Here is a 17,727-nt window from a genome sequence, read left to right on the forward strand (position 1 = left end):
TGAGTCGGAATTTATACCTAGTGTCTGCACTCCTGTTGGGTGTTCATTGGTCTGAGGCTTTTTTTTCCAGGCCTTGTCATCCAATCCAACCAAGTACCACTTTATTTATTTATTTCTTGAAATGGCGGCCAGTTTATCCAGTCTAGGTATCACGTATAGATGTTGGGTACTTTAAGGGAAGGTGACTTTCAAGCTTTCTAGGTCTCTGAGATACTTCATAATGACTAAATCGATGAAAAAAAAACATTTCAGCTTCCAGTGTCTTGGCTATGTCCTGGTCTTTGTTTCTTGCCTACCTTAATTTGCTCTTTTACACTGATAATTTTGGATGATACAATCTGGAATTACTCCATTTTCCTGGATCAGTCTTTGATATCTTGAGCACCCTGTCTTTTTTCCTCAGTCTGCTGACCCTTTTTTGTGGAGTGGCAAAGAATCCAACGATGCACATAAATATATACAACTTACATGCAGTTCTGTCAGCAAGCCATTTAAGGAAACTTTATGAATTATTAATGAATATTATGTTATACTCAACATATTTTCAATAATAACATTGTTCCTTTTTTATACCTCATACCTTCCCTTTTTTTAAATTATTGAATTACTTTAATTTCCCTTCCCTTGTGACCCTAATGACCAAGTAGCATTTTAGGGGCCTGTGTTTTCAATTTTTAATCTAGGATCAGTCACTAAAACTGAACTCTCACCTTCACCCGCATATTATAGGCTGTGTTTTGGAATACAATTTCATGTTTTATCAGTGCTACTCGGACACTGGTGCAGAGGTGGGCAATAAGAGTCCTTATGGGGCCACGTTACATACGGACACTATTGTAAGCACCACCAAGCCAATTGGCTGAAAGAAAGGGAATATTAAATGTAAGAAATAGGAAAGTGTAATGACGCACATTGCTTTGAGCCACATTGCTGAAAGCGCCACCTAACTATCGCTTCATGAGGCTTCACTTTCTTGACTCTTCTTAAGCCGTTTGTTTCTACGTTCACTGCAAGTTCATTGTTACGAGTAAGTACAATTACATTCATTTTATTCTCTTTATGCTCTAGTTTTTACTCACAGTGACGTCAGCATTTTGTCAGAATCATTTGTATTCATTTTGTACGTATGATCTTGTGAAATCTGACAGCTCTTATTGATACTTTATCTGTTTATCCATGAGTCTTTACAAGCATAATCACTTACATATTACAGACTATACAGTACTTTCATAATTGAACTTGCCTGGCCTGGCAACCCTGAACTGCTTCGATAGCTGTTGATTCTACATAGCTAAAAAATGAAGTTGCAACTAGATATGCACATTACCTCATGAAGCATTGCAGGTTTTAATGTTGATTTAAGAGCTTTTTTACTACATTAATACAGGTATATTTTATGTCTACCAGACTTGGACTGGCCACTATATGACTATCTTCCCCTTCATTTGATATGTAAACGTGCTTTTCATGGTTCTTCATGTCAACAGCCAGCCCCCATGAGAGTGTGTGTCCTGTTTGTTTGGTCAATGGTTGTCACACTAATAGTCGCTCCCTTAGCGGATGTGGCGCAAATTAATGTCCTGGGGATGGATCTTAGTGGACTAATGACCTATTGATGTTTCATCATCTATTATTTGTCTGTTTAATGGCGTGACGATTGTCCATTACGGCTATCATCGGTGTCTCCCAGGACCAAGCCTCTCAGGTGACACTTCAGCCAAGTTTGTCTCCAGCGTCTCAACTTTTCAAAATATCCCTCCCATTACGCTGTTAAGGGAATATTTTTTCCAAGGAAGGCAATAATACTGGTTGTTTGTTTATGATCTACTCAGCTAACAAAGCGTGTGTGATTGTAGAATAAAGAAAATGCAGGGCCCTTCACTAAAGGAAGTGAGGCCAACATGGCAAAAGTGCACAAGAGCCCATTTTATTCATGAACATTTAAAACTGTAGACCATGGGCGTCAGTTTGTTGGGGAGTGGTGGTGCGGAGTGGGCGGCAAAAAAACATTACGTTTTGAAATAAAACTAAATATTTATCCTCCTGTCCCTCTTGAGTGACACTTTTTGTCCACTTCAGGCCTCCGTAGATCAAGCGACTTGCACTGCTTGAGCTGATCATGCTGAAATAAACAAGGAATATGTTTCTTTCATACGTGATGGTCCGCGGGAGCGCACACGTTAAGTGCCGGTTTGCTGCTTTTCTTCATTCATTTCTCTCTCTCGGGTGAAGCGCTGATCTACGTACAGTATCTTGGTTTGCGTGCGAGTGGTACGTTCAGGAGTGTCGGAATTGTCAGGACTACTGAAACTAACCGAGGTTAACCGATGGCTTACAGGATTTGTGTGTGGCAGGGCCATGTTTGTTATTGTCAGTTGTTTTTTTGTTGTTGTATGACATGTGTATGATATATGGCACGATATTTTGTATTTTATTGGGATCTCATGTATTTTTGAGACTAGTTTGAAAGTGTTTCTGCGTCAAAAAGAAAAGGGGGAAAACTGTTTCAGCCAAAGAACAGAGTTTTGCCTGCATATCCAAAGAAAAGGTAAAGAACAACACTCCCACACATAAAGAGCACTCAAGCGACATAAAAGGTGACTTTCAATAAACATGGAACTTGATAAAAAGACACGACTGTTTTCTTTCTTCTCAACAGCCATTTTGCTCAGTTATTCTAGTTTTGTGGATTTCACAGAGAAATCTTTCATATTTATTATCTTAGCTTGCTTCATAGCAATAATTGTTCTTTGTCTGTTCACATTTTGGAGAGCTTGTTTGTACTGCATTTAGTTTTAAACCAATTATTAAACATCGAGATAAACCTTGTCAATAAAGGTTAGAAGTGAGACGTCGCGTTAGCTGTTAGTCCGCTAGGTCTTCGGTGCAGACAATGTTTGGCATTGTGGGTGAGACAATGTGCGCTGTGGCCCACTGGTTGAAAAACACTGGCTTTGATTCGTCTATTCTCAAGGTCATTGTTAGTGGCAGCCCTACTCTGTTTCTGCCTACGTCATCATCATTCCTGTCTTAATCTCTGCATAAATCTATGCCATTTTACATTGGTTTCACTGAATATTGCGCTCATTTCATCATCTTCAGATAAATATTCAGACATCTGTGTCTGTTTACATTCACCAGAGGTCAATTATGAGTCATTGGACTGTGACAGTCCACAAAACAATACTGCGTCGATGTGGCATTTAACCTGGACTTCACTTTTACTTTACTTTGTTGGCTATTGTTATTAATATTATTGCTTTTTTTTGTTTCCTTTCTTTCCTTTTGTTTCGCCCCTAGAGGTCAGTAATTTGCTTTAAAAAATGTCCATTCTCGAATTCTTGTCTGTGTTCAGTTGAAAATACTGTGCTCAGTCCAGCGTTATTTGCCGTCCAGATTAATGTTACTATTTGTATGAAACTGAAATAGTGAGTCCCATTCTGGAGTAAATCTCTCAGAGGAGGAATTGTATTTACACTTCACTGAATCCTGACAGAAATCAGGAGAACAAAGATTCACCGTGTCATAAATGCGAAATCATTAATCAGTTTCCACGACTTACAAGGCTGAACACGATTGTTCTCTGTGGCTCGGGTTATTCTTAGACTGACAGGTGGCCAGTCTGGTTCTGAAATGGAGGATTGTACTGGCAGCTCTGGAATGTCAGACTTGACTGTGTCTCTAAATGGTTCACAAGGCTCACATGTCAGGTCGGAATAGAACTTTGTTTTGGGCCCCGAGGAGGTCAGGGGTCAGGATCTACCCAAAAGAAACCATCACTCAGAGGAGTGTCACCAAAGAACCTCTTCATTTAACCCCCATTAGGAGGAACTTTTGAAATAGTCTGTTGAGATGGAAGATAGCGTGGTTATATAATAATACAGTAACCAGCTGGGTTTGATCTTGGCACATTTGAATGCACAATGCTTCTCCTACAACATGAAGGTAGTCAAGCTTTATGCAAGCTACTTTTTCATATCAACAAAATATGTTTTACTTAGAATATGTTCCAAGCTTTCTTGTGCTAAATTATTGTTATAAACCCTTGTTAATGGTGTGTTTTCTTTGAAATACACTAAACTATATTTATTCATTCGGTTTGCTTATAGTTGTCTTGGAATTTTATTTCATATTGATACCTTAATATTTATTTGTCACATTTTGGTGCATGGACAAATTATTGCTATTATTGTTAATAATACTACCGTTATTATAATTAATAATAATAGTAATGAACGCATTTTAAGGCAGTGTGTAATTTGACAACGTGACCGCTAGAGGCCGGTATCCTACCGGAGGTTGCTTCCTGAGCGGCTCGCTCGCTCTTAGATCAGTTTAATGTGAGTGTTTACTCGAATTTTCAGTGTTTCCGAGATTTTCTTGTGGCAAAAGTGTAGCATGTTCATGCCCAGGTCACAGTTGGATGGCTCTGGCTCATTATTTCCGACATATTTTAACATGAGTAAATGAATAACAATGTAATGCTGTGTTTTTTCCTGCATAGTTGCAGTTAACAAACGCAAATAAAAGTAATTACACAGAGTAGACCACATTTATGACAGTTCAATTCCACTATTTTGAGAGTGGAAAACATCTTTTATAATCTCAATAATGTAGCCTACTCACAACATTCCAAATTCAATGCTGAGCCATATGAGTTTATCACATAAATGTCGGTCTTGTTCTGGCGCATGCCGTGCATTCCGCGATGATGAGACGGCCTTCAGGGAGCAGTCGTTGACCCCCGAGGTCAGAGGAGAGATGGAGTCCAGAATGTAATCAGTCCATGTGTCTGCTCTGGCACAATTCAGAAACACCCGCTCGTGTAGCCATCGAGTTTCAAACTAGCACTTTTCTGCTTCAGCAATAATCTTTGTGTTGAATATTTGTCTGTTTTGTGGAGTACTTTTTCTCATAACACACACTTTACCTACATTATACATGGCAAAATCATAAAACTAAAAATGCAGAGTTTAGGGAGCAACATTCAAGTATGTCTGACTCACAATGTTGGGACTGTTGTCTAGACTCTAGACAATCATGTGTCAGCGCGTGCGTGACAAGCATTTGTCCCTGGATGTCGGTGCTTCTAGCTCACTTCTACGCTTGTTTTCCCCCCTCAACAATTCAATTGCAAAACTAATAAACACCCACCACCACTGGTTACAAACCTCAGCACTTTTATTCAGACTGTACAGATGCAAAAGGCTTATCTCATTTAAAAAAAACAAGTAAAAAAAGACAAAAAGATCCCCATAAATACAGTATGCCTTGAACAAAAGAGTGTGTTAACTTGATAGCTTGCATATGTTCTGATAAAAATACACACACACACACACACACACATCTTCCTTCTGAATCACATAGAAAAACGAACACCGGTAGAAGAGAGTTCATTCACACGATTAGAGAACTGCTGATGATTTTTAGGACCTGCAAGAGAGGAGGAATATGCTTCTTAGTGTTAGAATAATTCACCATTTTGGATCAAAAGGACAACATATATTCGACTACTCTCCATTTTTATTGCTTAAATGCATCTCCAGATAATTACAAATAAATGAAAACTCCCCAGTATCAATAAAAATGGACATTTGTTTGGCAATCCTAAGAAAATATTGCAGTTAACTACATTAATAGGTAGTCGAATGTTTTTTTTTTCTTCCAATAGTGAAAACATCAGGCACAAGAATATAGTTTCAGTACCGAAAAATAGAACTTTACATAAACACAGCAAATGTCTCCCAGCCAATAAGAACATGGAAATTCTAAAATGGGAAAAAAAAATTCAGTCTGTATGTAACAAAAACAATCCTTAAAAGACAGGTGGTAACAACAACTCCAGGGAAACGATGCGTGCTCTGTCATGTTTATCAAAATAACAAGGAACTCGGCTGCCACCACCATGGTAATGTGTTTTCAGATGAGTTGGACCACACACTGAGACACAAAGACCTGCTGCATCTGTATAGAGGCTCACTGGTGTGCGTGCGTGTGCTTAAGCTCTGTTTTGTCGAAGTAAAGTACCAGCAATACTGTGTTTTAACATAAAATGGAGAAACATTCTGAGGTGAATTCATCAACTGCACACTGCATTCACAAACTTGAGCAATAAAAGTGATACTTAATTGAAAAAACTCAACTTATTTGTCATTGGAAACCTAAAAGGAAAATGTTAGAAATTCTAGACGCACTTCTATGAGAGCAGATTGATGATTACAAATGAAGAATGACTCCCCGTCCTCAAACCGATGACAAAAATTAGCCCTGGCTGACTTTATGCTTTAAACATTAGCGGTTTATAAAACATATTCAGTCAACTCTGGAATGAAAACGAGTGATTTTCCTCAAGCTAGCTTGACCAGGAGTTTGAGGACTGCAGTCGCCTGAATTTATCAAAATGCGTTTTTGTGTTTAAAATACAATTAATGTTCATCAATTAGCATTAGTATTGAAAATGCTTGCAGTGATTTGGAAGAAAATTTATTTTCCTTTGGCAACTACTCAGACCATTGGCAGTGTCCATGTACAATCTGATGAATTACACAATGGTATGCGATTTAACAAAGTACCGAGCACGTGTAGAGAGACATGAAATTGTCGGTCGCGCCGCCAACTGGAGCAGTCACATGTTGAAACACTTAAAAACCGTTAGAAAAACTCTGTGCAAACCCACAGTAACTTCATTCATTCACCATCGGAGTGAACATTCAATACAGGACCAAAATAAAAAGGCTTAAAAATGACCATAAGGACGTCGTGTGGAAGGGTTGTATGGCACGAAATAGAGGCCGAGACGAACGCTGCGGCGGTGATTCTTCAGATCTATTTTTCTTTAAATTGTCGAGATTGTACTCTGCAACACACAACTTCAAGCGTTTCAGTCTTGGGCTAAAAGCAGAGTAAAAATGGAGGCTACATGTATTAACCATGCATACATACCGTGTGAATGCATTCACAGTCAGTAGGGGGCGTGGCTGCTGTTTTGGGATCAACAACGTGATCCTTTTGGCAGCTCCTAACAAAGTTCAGTCTTTTTCCTGACCGCCCCTGAGAATCTGTCACTAGATGTACATTCATTGTGATATAAATGACAGGGTGAAAATTGTAACTTCAAGTTCAGTACCATGGTCCGGAGGTCAGCATATTGTTTGGAGTCTCACAAGGACTCCCGGATGAACTCATGTTTCCTTTGACCTTAGTATATTGTGTGCTCAAGAGCGCCACCTCACATATAGACAGAAAAAACACCCGACGACAAACGTCCAAAGATAAAAAATGAAAGCTATTTGACCTCATTTTTTAGTTGTATCCAAAACTGCTGTGGCTTGTTAATGCTGCAGACTCACACCGTCGTCTCCCCATGGTTACCGTTGCTAAGGCGCTTGTAGAACCTTCGCCACGACTGGAGGGTCTTCCCAGACCAGACCCAGAAACCAGAGGTGATCCCGACGATCATGGTCATCAGGTATTTGATCATAAACACGGTAAAGTCTGGCGTCATCGGGGCAAAATTGTGGAGTGGACAGTGAACGGCAAAGCGCTTGCAGGTCTGCATGTGCCAGGTCCGTTCCCAGTGCTCCCGGAAGGCCTGCTCGTAGAAGTAGCAGGCGATGACGATGGTGGCCGGGACGGTGTAGAGGACGCTGAACACGCCGATGCGGACCATTAGCTTCTCCAGCTTCTCCGTCTTGGTGCCGTCGTGTTTCATGATGGTTCTGATTCTGAACAGGGACACAAAGCCAGCAAGCAGGAAGGAGGTTCCGATGAAGAGGTAGACAAAAAGAGGGGCCAGGACGAAGCCCCTCAAGGCATCCACGTTGAAGATGCCCACGAAACAGACTCCAGTCAGGACGTCTCCGTCCACTTGGCCCATGGCGAGGATGGTGATGGTTTTGATGGCTGGGACGGCCCAGGCAGCCAGGTGGAAGTACTGGGAGTTCGCCTCGATTGCTTCATGACCCCATTTCATGCCAGCAGAGAGGAACCAGGTCAGAGACAGGATGACCCACCAGATGGAACTGGCCATTCCAAAGAAGTACAGGACCATGAAGAGGATGGTGCAACCCTCCTTCTTGGTTCCCTGGGCGACAGTCCGGTACGCGTCGTCCTTGAACTTATCCACGCACACAACCTTGTCCTCCAGGAAGAATCCAGCGGCATATGCCACAGCCACCATAAAGTAGCAGCCGGACAAGAAGATGATGGGCCTCTCCGGGTACCTGAACCGCCTCATGTCCACCAGGTACGTGAGCACTGTGAACAGAGTACTCACACAGCACAAGATGGACCAGATCCCCACCCAGAGTCGGCCAAACTTCACCTCATCCTCCCGGAAGTACATGATGCCGGTGGGTTTGTTGGGTTCGCACGGTGCGCCACAGTCTTTCACCCCCATGAATTTGTAGCCCAGGTAAGGGGGGACCACCAGCTGTAGGGGGCATGTGAACTCATGGCTCTGTGGGGGTGGACCTTTGGGTCTGGGTACGTTTGGAGGAAGAGTCACAAGATCAGGGGAAAATGGCGATGAGGACGATGGGGGGCTGCTATGCTCCGATGTGTTCTGACCCACGCAGATCTCCCCGGCTCCGTGAACGGGGAAGGCCTCGCAGCGCAGGCGCTCTGGCCACTGGAACCCGAATTTATTCATCAGCGCCTCACAGCCCTGCCGGGCGCGCTCACACAGCGACCGACATGGGGGGATGGCCTGCTCCAGCACCGTGCACACTGGCGCGTACATGGAGCACAGAAAGAACTTGAGATCCGCGGAACACTGGACTTTAACCAGGGGGTAGAACTGGTGCACCTCGAGCCCCGCGTCCTCCTGGTTCGTGTGGCCCAGGAGGTTGGGCATAATGGTCTGGTTGTACGCGATGTCCGTGCACAGCGGTATGGAAATGGGCTGGCAAAAGCCGTGTTCTGGAACGGATATCCCGGTCTCGCTGTTGTAGTGTTGAGCCGACGCGGGTGAAAGAAGCAGCCCGCTGAGCAGCCACATGATCCGCAGCAGCGCGGAGCCAGAGGTGGACCTGGCCGCCGCCATAGTTGAGAGGAGGAGGAGGGGGGGAGGGAAGGAAAACTTTGATCCAAGTCGGACGACTCGAAAAGGGGTGAAAACCGAGCGGAATCACGCCAAACGTCCAAACGCGTGGATCAACGCCCGAGCGCGTGGGTTCCCCTTCAAGCCAGTCAACGTTCGAGTCGTTTTCAGAGCGTATAATCCAGAGGCAGCCTCCGCCGTGTCATGACTTCTCGATGGTCTTTGTAAGTGACTCCAGCAGCAGCAGCCCACCCTCGCTCCGTCTGCGCTCGAGAAAAGTCCTCCGCCAAAAACTGCAGCAAACACCGCTCCTGTGGCGCGGTCGACAAAACAAAGCGATGCTCTTCCGTAGCCACGCGATTCAGAGGGTTCGGAGACGATTAGAGTTCCATTTTGGACGCGGGATCGACTCGCCGTTGTGTCGGCTCTCAGGCGGTTGGAAGTCCGGAGGCTCGCTCTCTTCACTCTGAGCAGATTCCACCGGTTTCCAGGCTCCCCTCCATTCACAGCTCCCCCCCGACGAGCCACGGGGCGCCTTGAAACCGACGCTGCGTCTCAGCCAATGGCAGCACTTGTTTTCCTCCCGGACTCGTTCCTGCATGGCCTCCTCTCCCACCGAAGGAAAGTATGTTTCAGTGTTTCAGTACATTATTACACCAGAAATCACGACCCCAGCCTTCATCATTCGACCCACGTCAGCCAAAGCGATGCAGCTCAGCTTTGTCACGAACAGATTATAAGAATGGAATGACGTCACGTGAAAAGTTTGTGGGGAAAGAAGCGCATTCCATTGACCGTGATAACATCACGTTGCTTCGGCCTTTTCTGCTGTTTCACACTCATTTGTGTCTTCTCTTGCCTCAGTCTCAACATTTTGTCCACTTTGAAAACAAAAGTACAGTCAAATGTTCATGTTGTGGAGGCCTAGGACAACGTGTTTGTGTACAAAAGTACAACTGTATTGACATTTAAATTACTAATATATAAGATACCTTAGGTGTGAATCACCTTATCTTTTGTTTGTATGTTTGTATTCTAATTTGTCAAATTAAATTTATCTTCTCTTCATTTCCAATTGTCTCCTATCATTTTCATGTTATTTTTAAACAAGGTTTGAGCTTGTAACACAATTTCCTCTCCAGGATTAATGGTTATTTTTATTCTTATTGCGCCCACAACCCATTGCTCCTTCTCAATAATAGGGTACAGCCAGATGATATTTTGCATCACTTGTTTTAGTTTGCTTTGTTTCTTTAAATATGCCATAAAATAGTGGCTATTGAATTAGAATGTAATGTTTCAGTCATGTCTGAAAAAAACTTCAAAACTCAAGACTGCAGGTGTTTCATTTTTGTCATTTTTCTCTTGCGTTGATTTATTTATTGACACAATGCAAGTGTTCACAGATACAATCCGGAGGCGGCGTTCATCCAGTAGACATGAGTCATTATGTAATTAAGCTCTAAAAATTCTACAAAACCTCTATAATGCAGCTGCATGTAATTTAACTAATCTTTGTTACAGTAATACATCAAAGCAAATTAGTCATGAGCCATTTTCCCTGCTATTCAGATGCACTAGTTTTCGGAAGTGTTTGTGCATTTTAAAGACTTTGCCTCAAGCTTGTGAGTTATGAATAAAAAATGGTCATAAATGAGCTGTTGCCATGAGCGGTAGAAAGGTTATTGAAACAGAAAGCTAACCAAACACTGGGATCCTCCCAGGCTGTAAGAGATCCAGATAGATTGAACTGACTGACGTCGCCAGCAGCTATCGTAGGACAAAGACTGTTTTGAGTGGAAAACTGGAAATGCTGAAACCGGAGCACTGAAGTCATCATATACTCTCTCCAGGACACCCGTACACAAAGCTCCTCTTACCTAGATTGATAATGGCATCTCAGCAATCTGAATAACCTGTTGCTGTTTACCGCCTGGAGAGTTTCGACTCCCAACTGATCAAGTTTGGAACGGCCTGCGACAAGAGTCAGTGATTTGGATTTGCAGCACGTCTGATTTATTCACAGGCCACCAAGTGTTGGGGGGGTGGAGGCGGTTCCCGGTGGCCTCGCTGCATTTGGTGTGTTTCTGCCCCGAGTGGGATAAAAGGAGGGTGGGGGTAGGTTGCAGTTGGGGGAGGGGACAGGAAGAGGAGAGAAGGTCAAAGAGGGCAGGGAGAAAGAGAAAGAAGAGGAGCGCCCAGCTTGAAGAGCTGAAACAGAGGAATCGCAGAGTCTCAGCAGGCTTCTACACAAGACTCCTTATTAAAGTAGGCCAGTAGGTCAATAGGAGGTTGTGATGTTCCAATAGTTATACTTAGGTAATGTCTCGAATGGCCGTGACGGAGCGGAGCAAAAAAACTTTTGGATCAAGTCGAAAACTGGGTCAAACATTTTTGACCAATCTTGAACGAATGAAAGGATATGCTCTTTCCGAGATGCTCCGGTTTCACAAGCCGTGTTGTCGAACCGCAGCCAGAATTGTGTGTGTACTGGTCATGGCACTGACTCGGTTCCATCATTTTTGTAATCCAATCTCATAAGTTATATATAATCTTGCTCTACAAACTACAAATTACCGCTAACATCGGTCCGGCAGTGGGGATCTTCGTGAACAGGCACAATGGGGAGAACGTTTCATTCATTTGGGAGCAAGACAGCTCTCAATAGTAGTGGGTTGGTTGTTTAAACATGGCTGCTCAATGGTGCAGCAGCAAGGGGATTGGCTGGTACTGAGTGAAGTTGTGAGCCGTGGTCGAGGTTTTATCCATGTTCTTGAGTGAAGTTGATTTGTCGGTTGCGCAGCACCAGAGCTTTAAGGCAGATGTGACCATGACTAGAAAAGTACAAAGGTCATCCTTACACATCTCAGACAAACCCTTCATCATAACTTGAACGCCCTTAAACTCCCACTGCCTACTGGCCTGTAATAGTACACAATTATCAACAGGTCATATTCATATTTGTCATGAAAGAAAGAAGAAGAAGAATCAGGATCGTCACGTACTTGTTTGTGTGCTTTGTAGCACTGCCATCCCTTCTTCATTCTTAGATTGATTTCAGTTGTTTTTTTTTGTACTTGTTTGAATGGTTTTCTGTACTCGCATAGTCACAAATGATGTGCTGTATACGATATAAGTGTTGCACACAAAATTGTGTGAAGCATTTGTCTTCATATGACGTCACGCTATGCAGCACCAGATTTTGATGACACATGAAACAAAAAGATGAACCTTGAGAATAAGCCTGGCCTGGAAAACATGTCACTTGTTGATAATGTCACACTATGTATGGTTCATAGTCACCAGTATAGTATAGTCAAGATGGATGTACCCGAAATCCGTGCAGTAACAGCATGGTTGATGCACAATTCTGAACTGTGCTGAACAGAAAAGTAGAACTATATAGTAAGTAATGTAAAGTACAATATAGTATCGAGTTATCCTCTCACCATGGAGTAAGAAAAATGACCAAAGCCTTGTCAGTGGGTGAGTGGGGAGTCCACAATGGTTTAAAGGTCTTCAAATGGGACGCTGTCTATTGATCCAATGAGGAGCTACTGATGGCAAAAGTTGGCAGGCTTGAGTTGTTGGTGGATGGGCAAAAGCTGGGACCATTTTTTCTCGGATAAAATTGGATGCATTTTTCTAATGTTCTGCGCATGACTGAGTACTTGTCCTGTATTACATTTGCAACACATCCTCACTCACAAGGTGTAATATATTGATGGGAATGTTGTCTTTGGCGTCCTATGCTGACGCCGAAGGCAGCCTTCAGTTTTGCATGTTGAAGCATTAGGTTTTCAACTGTAGTACATGTTCCCCCTTTTCCGTCATATCCGCATTAAGTGGTGTAACAACGTGTCAATCACAATTTAAAGCCCCTCAAACTTCACTTTTTGCCCATTCTGTGCACCGATGAATTAGTTCCATGAGATGGTGGAAACCTTACCTGAACCATAACTTAGTCATCTACTGGTTTTGATAAGAAAAGTAAAGTTTAGGTTGAAAAAAAAAGGAATAATTTGTCTAGACAATGGTGGATAAATCATTCAGCAACAAAATCTAAAATATGTGTTTTTAAATTTGATATTTTCTTGCAAAATCCAAAATGAAAAAATGCCAGAAACGGTTTAGAGTGAAATGATCTGCCTTTTATCACATAACACTGTAAATATGTACAAGAAAAAAAAAGTGTACAAGAGTTTCTTTTCTCACAGTTACTGAACTGTGAGAAAAGAAACTCTTTCGTATAATTACATTGAAAAAAAAAAACTGCTACTAGAGTCCAGGTTTGATTTCAAAGCCTTTGGGTACAAGCAGTGACATTTTTGGAAGCACTTGGGAGCTGCTTGTTTTAATCCGTCGACACCCATGTTGATCCAAGATGCCGTGTCGATTTGATAAATATTTTCAGATCTCCAAAGAATCCCACCCAGAAAACACTAAACAAGCAAACAGATAAAATCGCATGTGTCGTGAAGCTTGTCGCCGGGCAGACCTCCGCCAAGACTTACAGCCTGCCCCTGAATGTCATCACTGCAATGTCATCTGACTGAAACATTCATTGAGACAAGATTCCCGCCGCGATAATAGACTGGCCGCTTCTTCCCATTTAGAAGCTCTGCTCACGTTAAACTCTAACAGATGTGATAAACAGTAATTAAGAGCAGCAGCAATCGATTAGGAGTATTGTTAGAATCCTGTGATTTCCCCGGAGAGGAAACCAGTTGCTGTCTGCAGCCCGCTGTCACACATGTGTTACACTGTCCCTGGCAGCAGATGAATAGTGCTCTGATTGATTTGTTGAACATAGTTGTGTGCTGCCATTATTCTGATGAGGGAATAAACATTGCCAAAATTGATGATTTCCTCCTGCTGCAGCCTCAAAATCTCACATGCTTTTTTACTAAACAAGTCATTTAAGAATGAATTCCAGACAAACCTAATCCATACTTGCATTACTGAGTGTTGAGGTGTTGCTTTATCTCTTGTCCAGAAGACATCCTCCGGAGGGGCGAGAAATTTGAGGTGATATGGATTATGAGTCAGGCTGCGCTGTCTAATGGACTGGGTTGGGCTCCAATTGTTGAAGTATTTTCATTCACATTGGAGCTCTAAAAGACTCATCCAATTTTCAACACATCATGATTTAAAAATTTCTTTCTCCAAAATACATGGGAGCTTTAAAAATACATTGCAGAATCTTGTCCCACCTAAGGTGTTCAGGGTCAACGTCATGCATCAATCTTGTATGTGTCTGTGAGTGACCTTCTGTTTGTGTATTATTACTGCGCAAGGTTCAGAGCATCTGCTCATTATTAAAATGTTTGTTGTTTAAAAATTTAAATTGTGATGATAAACTGAAGTCTCCTTTTATTAATTCTTCATGAAAGATTTTTATGTTTTCATGTGTAGTTATTACAAATGCACTTTAATATAATTTTGTATTAAAAATAGTAGAGTTTTCATTTGTGGGAAACGTTTTTCATTGATACAACTATATATATATATATATATATATATATATATATTTTTTTTTCACACAAATAAACACTGTGTATGTATCTATATTTATTTGTTAAATGTATTTATTTAACAAATAAATATAGATACATACACAGTGTTTATTTGTGTGAAATTTTTTTCATGGACACAAACATATTGTGTTTATAGTGTTGTTCATTTAAAATAAAATTATGTTGAGAACTATTATTGTTCAGTGGAAACTACTCAATTTAATCTATCTTCTGTCCATGGTTGCTGTCCAATCTTTTCACAAGATTCCAGAGCAAAATAAAGAGGAATAGTTGAACATTTGAAACATGTGCAAAACGTCGCATGATAGGCTCCTAAAAATGTATATTTTTTAAAATGTCCTGAAATCACTCTGGCTGTCACCCACAGTGCTGTCTTCCCTCGGTGGTGCAGCATTTCGTAACCACAGTAGGTCAAAGTCATACACGCCGGCTTGTGTTACTGTAGCTGTTTATTTGTGTTTGTATATGACTGGTGCCTGCAGTGGTCAGGCAGATGGAGGACGTCCAGCAGGTTTCCAGACAGTCAGTCAGTGTTTGGACTTCTGTCTGCTGCCACTGGACATCTGCGCGCGGAGAAAAAAAGTGTTAAACAAACAACCACTGTAGGTGACACAGACAAAATAAAATCGCGTTTGCTTCGGAGGGCCACCGGTGTGACCGTCTTGCGAGGCGCTTGAGCCACCGTGTGAAAACCAATACTGAACAACTATTTGGAAACAGCTTAGAAGTGGGAAAACATGAGGCTTGCAGTTTGGATTGGGGAGGTTTTCCAATTTGAGGACGGCTAACAGGATGTGTTGGCTCACCGACTCGGTCTAACCGACATGTCAAGCACTTCAGATGACACGAGGGCTAAAGCAGGTGACTAATGTATGGCTAAATCACTGCTGCTGTGATGCCAATGAACCAAGTGTGTTTTTCATTACTCACGAAATGATGTTGCACAGATCACTTTTCTACAAAGCACCGTCCAGGCCCCTGTGGTTTGCATGCAACCTAATAATAATAATAGTTGAAGTTAACATAGCACATCAGAATGGCTCATTAATGTTTAAACATTCACGGATCACTCATCCTGTTTGACTTTCTGGACTGTGGGAAGAAAACAAAATTGTCAGTGGGAGACCAAGTGAAGCACGAACAGAACATACACCCGCCGCACTGAAAGGCCCCGAGAGGAAATAATGAGATAACAATTGCTTCACTCAAAACCAGACAGAAATAACAGTTTGGTTTGAAGGGGCCGGGAAGAATAAATGTAGCGCTCGAACGAGGTTTTGGAACAAAACTGATAACCAGCATAATTTCTGTTCATTGGAGTCGGAGCATGAATTTTAATGACTGTAATTAGATTTATTTTTGAGAGAGGCAGCACAAACACAGTCTGATATGTTATCAACCTCATTATTCTGCTCTGAAAACCATTCATTTGCAAATCGCTTTACCACATCCAAGACAGATTTTCATTTCATGCTCCCATTACTCATGTGACAAATCCCACAACGCACTGCAACAATTTTAGCTCTGAAGAAGGGTCTGCATTAAGCATTTACTCCATTAAAGAGACATGATTAAATATGGTTTAAAGGTGGAAATAAAGTCCTTGTTTTCAGCCACAGGGGTATTTTATTAAAGTTATCAATGAGTATAGTCTGTTAAATATTCTCTATTACTATTGCAGAAGAGCAAGTTGAGTTTATGAACTACCTTTACTTCCTTTGATTTAGCCATCACAATACTGGTGATACTGGACCCGTAATAGGTTGTTACAATTAGGGTTGAGTATTGGGAAGAACATCACGATACAATGTGCATCGCGATACTTGCGTCAAAGTGTCACAATGTCACATTATTTTAGTGCCATATTCTTAGCCTGTGCACCATGTTTGTTAAACTACGGCAACATATATACTTGTATTTCCTTCACCAACCTACCAAAAGCTATTTAATACCAGGTGTGCCAAAATGAGGAAATAAGAGTGGAAAATACAAGTAAGGAAAAATGAACCAAAATATCCATTTAAGCATATTTCCTTTTACATTTCCACATTTCCTTTCTCATTTTGCCACTCCTGGTATTCCATAAAAGCATCCTAACTTGTGTTACTGCTGCTCACCGACTATTGGGCTCCATTAAATTGGTTATTAAAATGGGGAAAGAACTGGACCAGGATCATTTCTGGGTCGTTTCGGCAGCTCATCTGTGAGGTCATTAACAGCCTTGTAGACTAGTAATCCCACAATGTCACCGGTGGACAGTGTAAATGTGCCAGTGTTAGCGTGACACGTTGACCCTTCCCCAGCTTGAGACAGCTGCTCCCCTCTCCACCACTTCCTGAAGAGGTTTGCTCATCCACTGTTTAACCCTGCTTTTACATACGCCTTGCCTCTGGCTCAGATTCTAGCCGTGTGCGAGCCGCTCTCAGAGTTTGCAATTGAGTCATCTGACATGCTAAACCTTTCGTGCCCTTCAGCTGTGCCAGGAATACTTGCGTGGAGCCATGTAAGAATTTTAAGTGCCAAAAGGTGCGAGGAGACGTGTTCCCTTTGAAGACAAAACGTGGAAAATAATCGAGACGTGTCCTTCTGGAGACGTCAATATCGACTCGGTTCAAGTCCGAAGTGATCAAATGGAAACTTGTGCCTGGATGTGTGTCTCTTAAAATGGCTCATTAGTAATTCATCACTATGAAAATATTTGGTTAACAGAGACCATTTTACCCGTTAAATTTACATTTCCTGCAGCACCAAACTTGTTACAACTTCAAACAAGGCTCGATTAAAATCCTAACTGCTTTAGCACTCCAGAAATCAAATACTCCTTGTATATTTTGGGGTACATTATTTAACCGATATGATAAAAAGCTTTTTAGTTAATGAATTCATTCATATTTTAGAATAAATTAGATGAATATTTAAAATGACATTGTCACTATTATGCAGATTATATTCCATAAAATAAGTAAAAATTATTATTTATTATTATTTTCATTATTTGTTTAAAAAAAATCCTGTCTTCATGGGTTTTTTATGAATGTTTTTTAATCTGATTAGAAACACATTTCTGTTAAGAAAACAAAACAGAAAATATATTTAAGGAGAAACCTCATTCACTGACATCTTTTGTGTTGTAAGTATATGAAAATAAAA

At 41.6% G+C, this 17,727-nt stretch overlaps 1 protein-coding gene across 1 annotated transcript; it reads right to left on the minus strand.

The window, feature by feature from the left end:
* Nucleotides 1-5,146: 5,146 nt before the first annotated feature.
* LOC128766114 (frizzled-7-A-like) lies at nt 5,147-9,517 on the minus strand. The gene has a single exon (XM_053877506.1). It carries the CDS (start codon nt 9,041-9,043, stop codon nt 7,346-7,348), a length of 1,698 nt encoding a protein of 565 aa, XP_053733481.1. The 5' UTR covers nt 9,044-9,517; the 3' UTR covers nt 5,147-7,345.
* Nucleotides 9,518-17,727: the final 8,210 nt, after the last annotated feature.

The sequence above is a fragment of the Synchiropus splendidus genome, chromosome 10, assembly GCF_027744825.2.
Source record: "Synchiropus splendidus isolate RoL2022-P1 chromosome 10, RoL_Sspl_1.0, whole genome shotgun sequence".
In the NCBI taxonomy this organism is placed as follows: Eukaryota; Metazoa; Chordata; class Actinopteri; order Syngnathiformes; family Callionymidae; genus Synchiropus; species Synchiropus splendidus.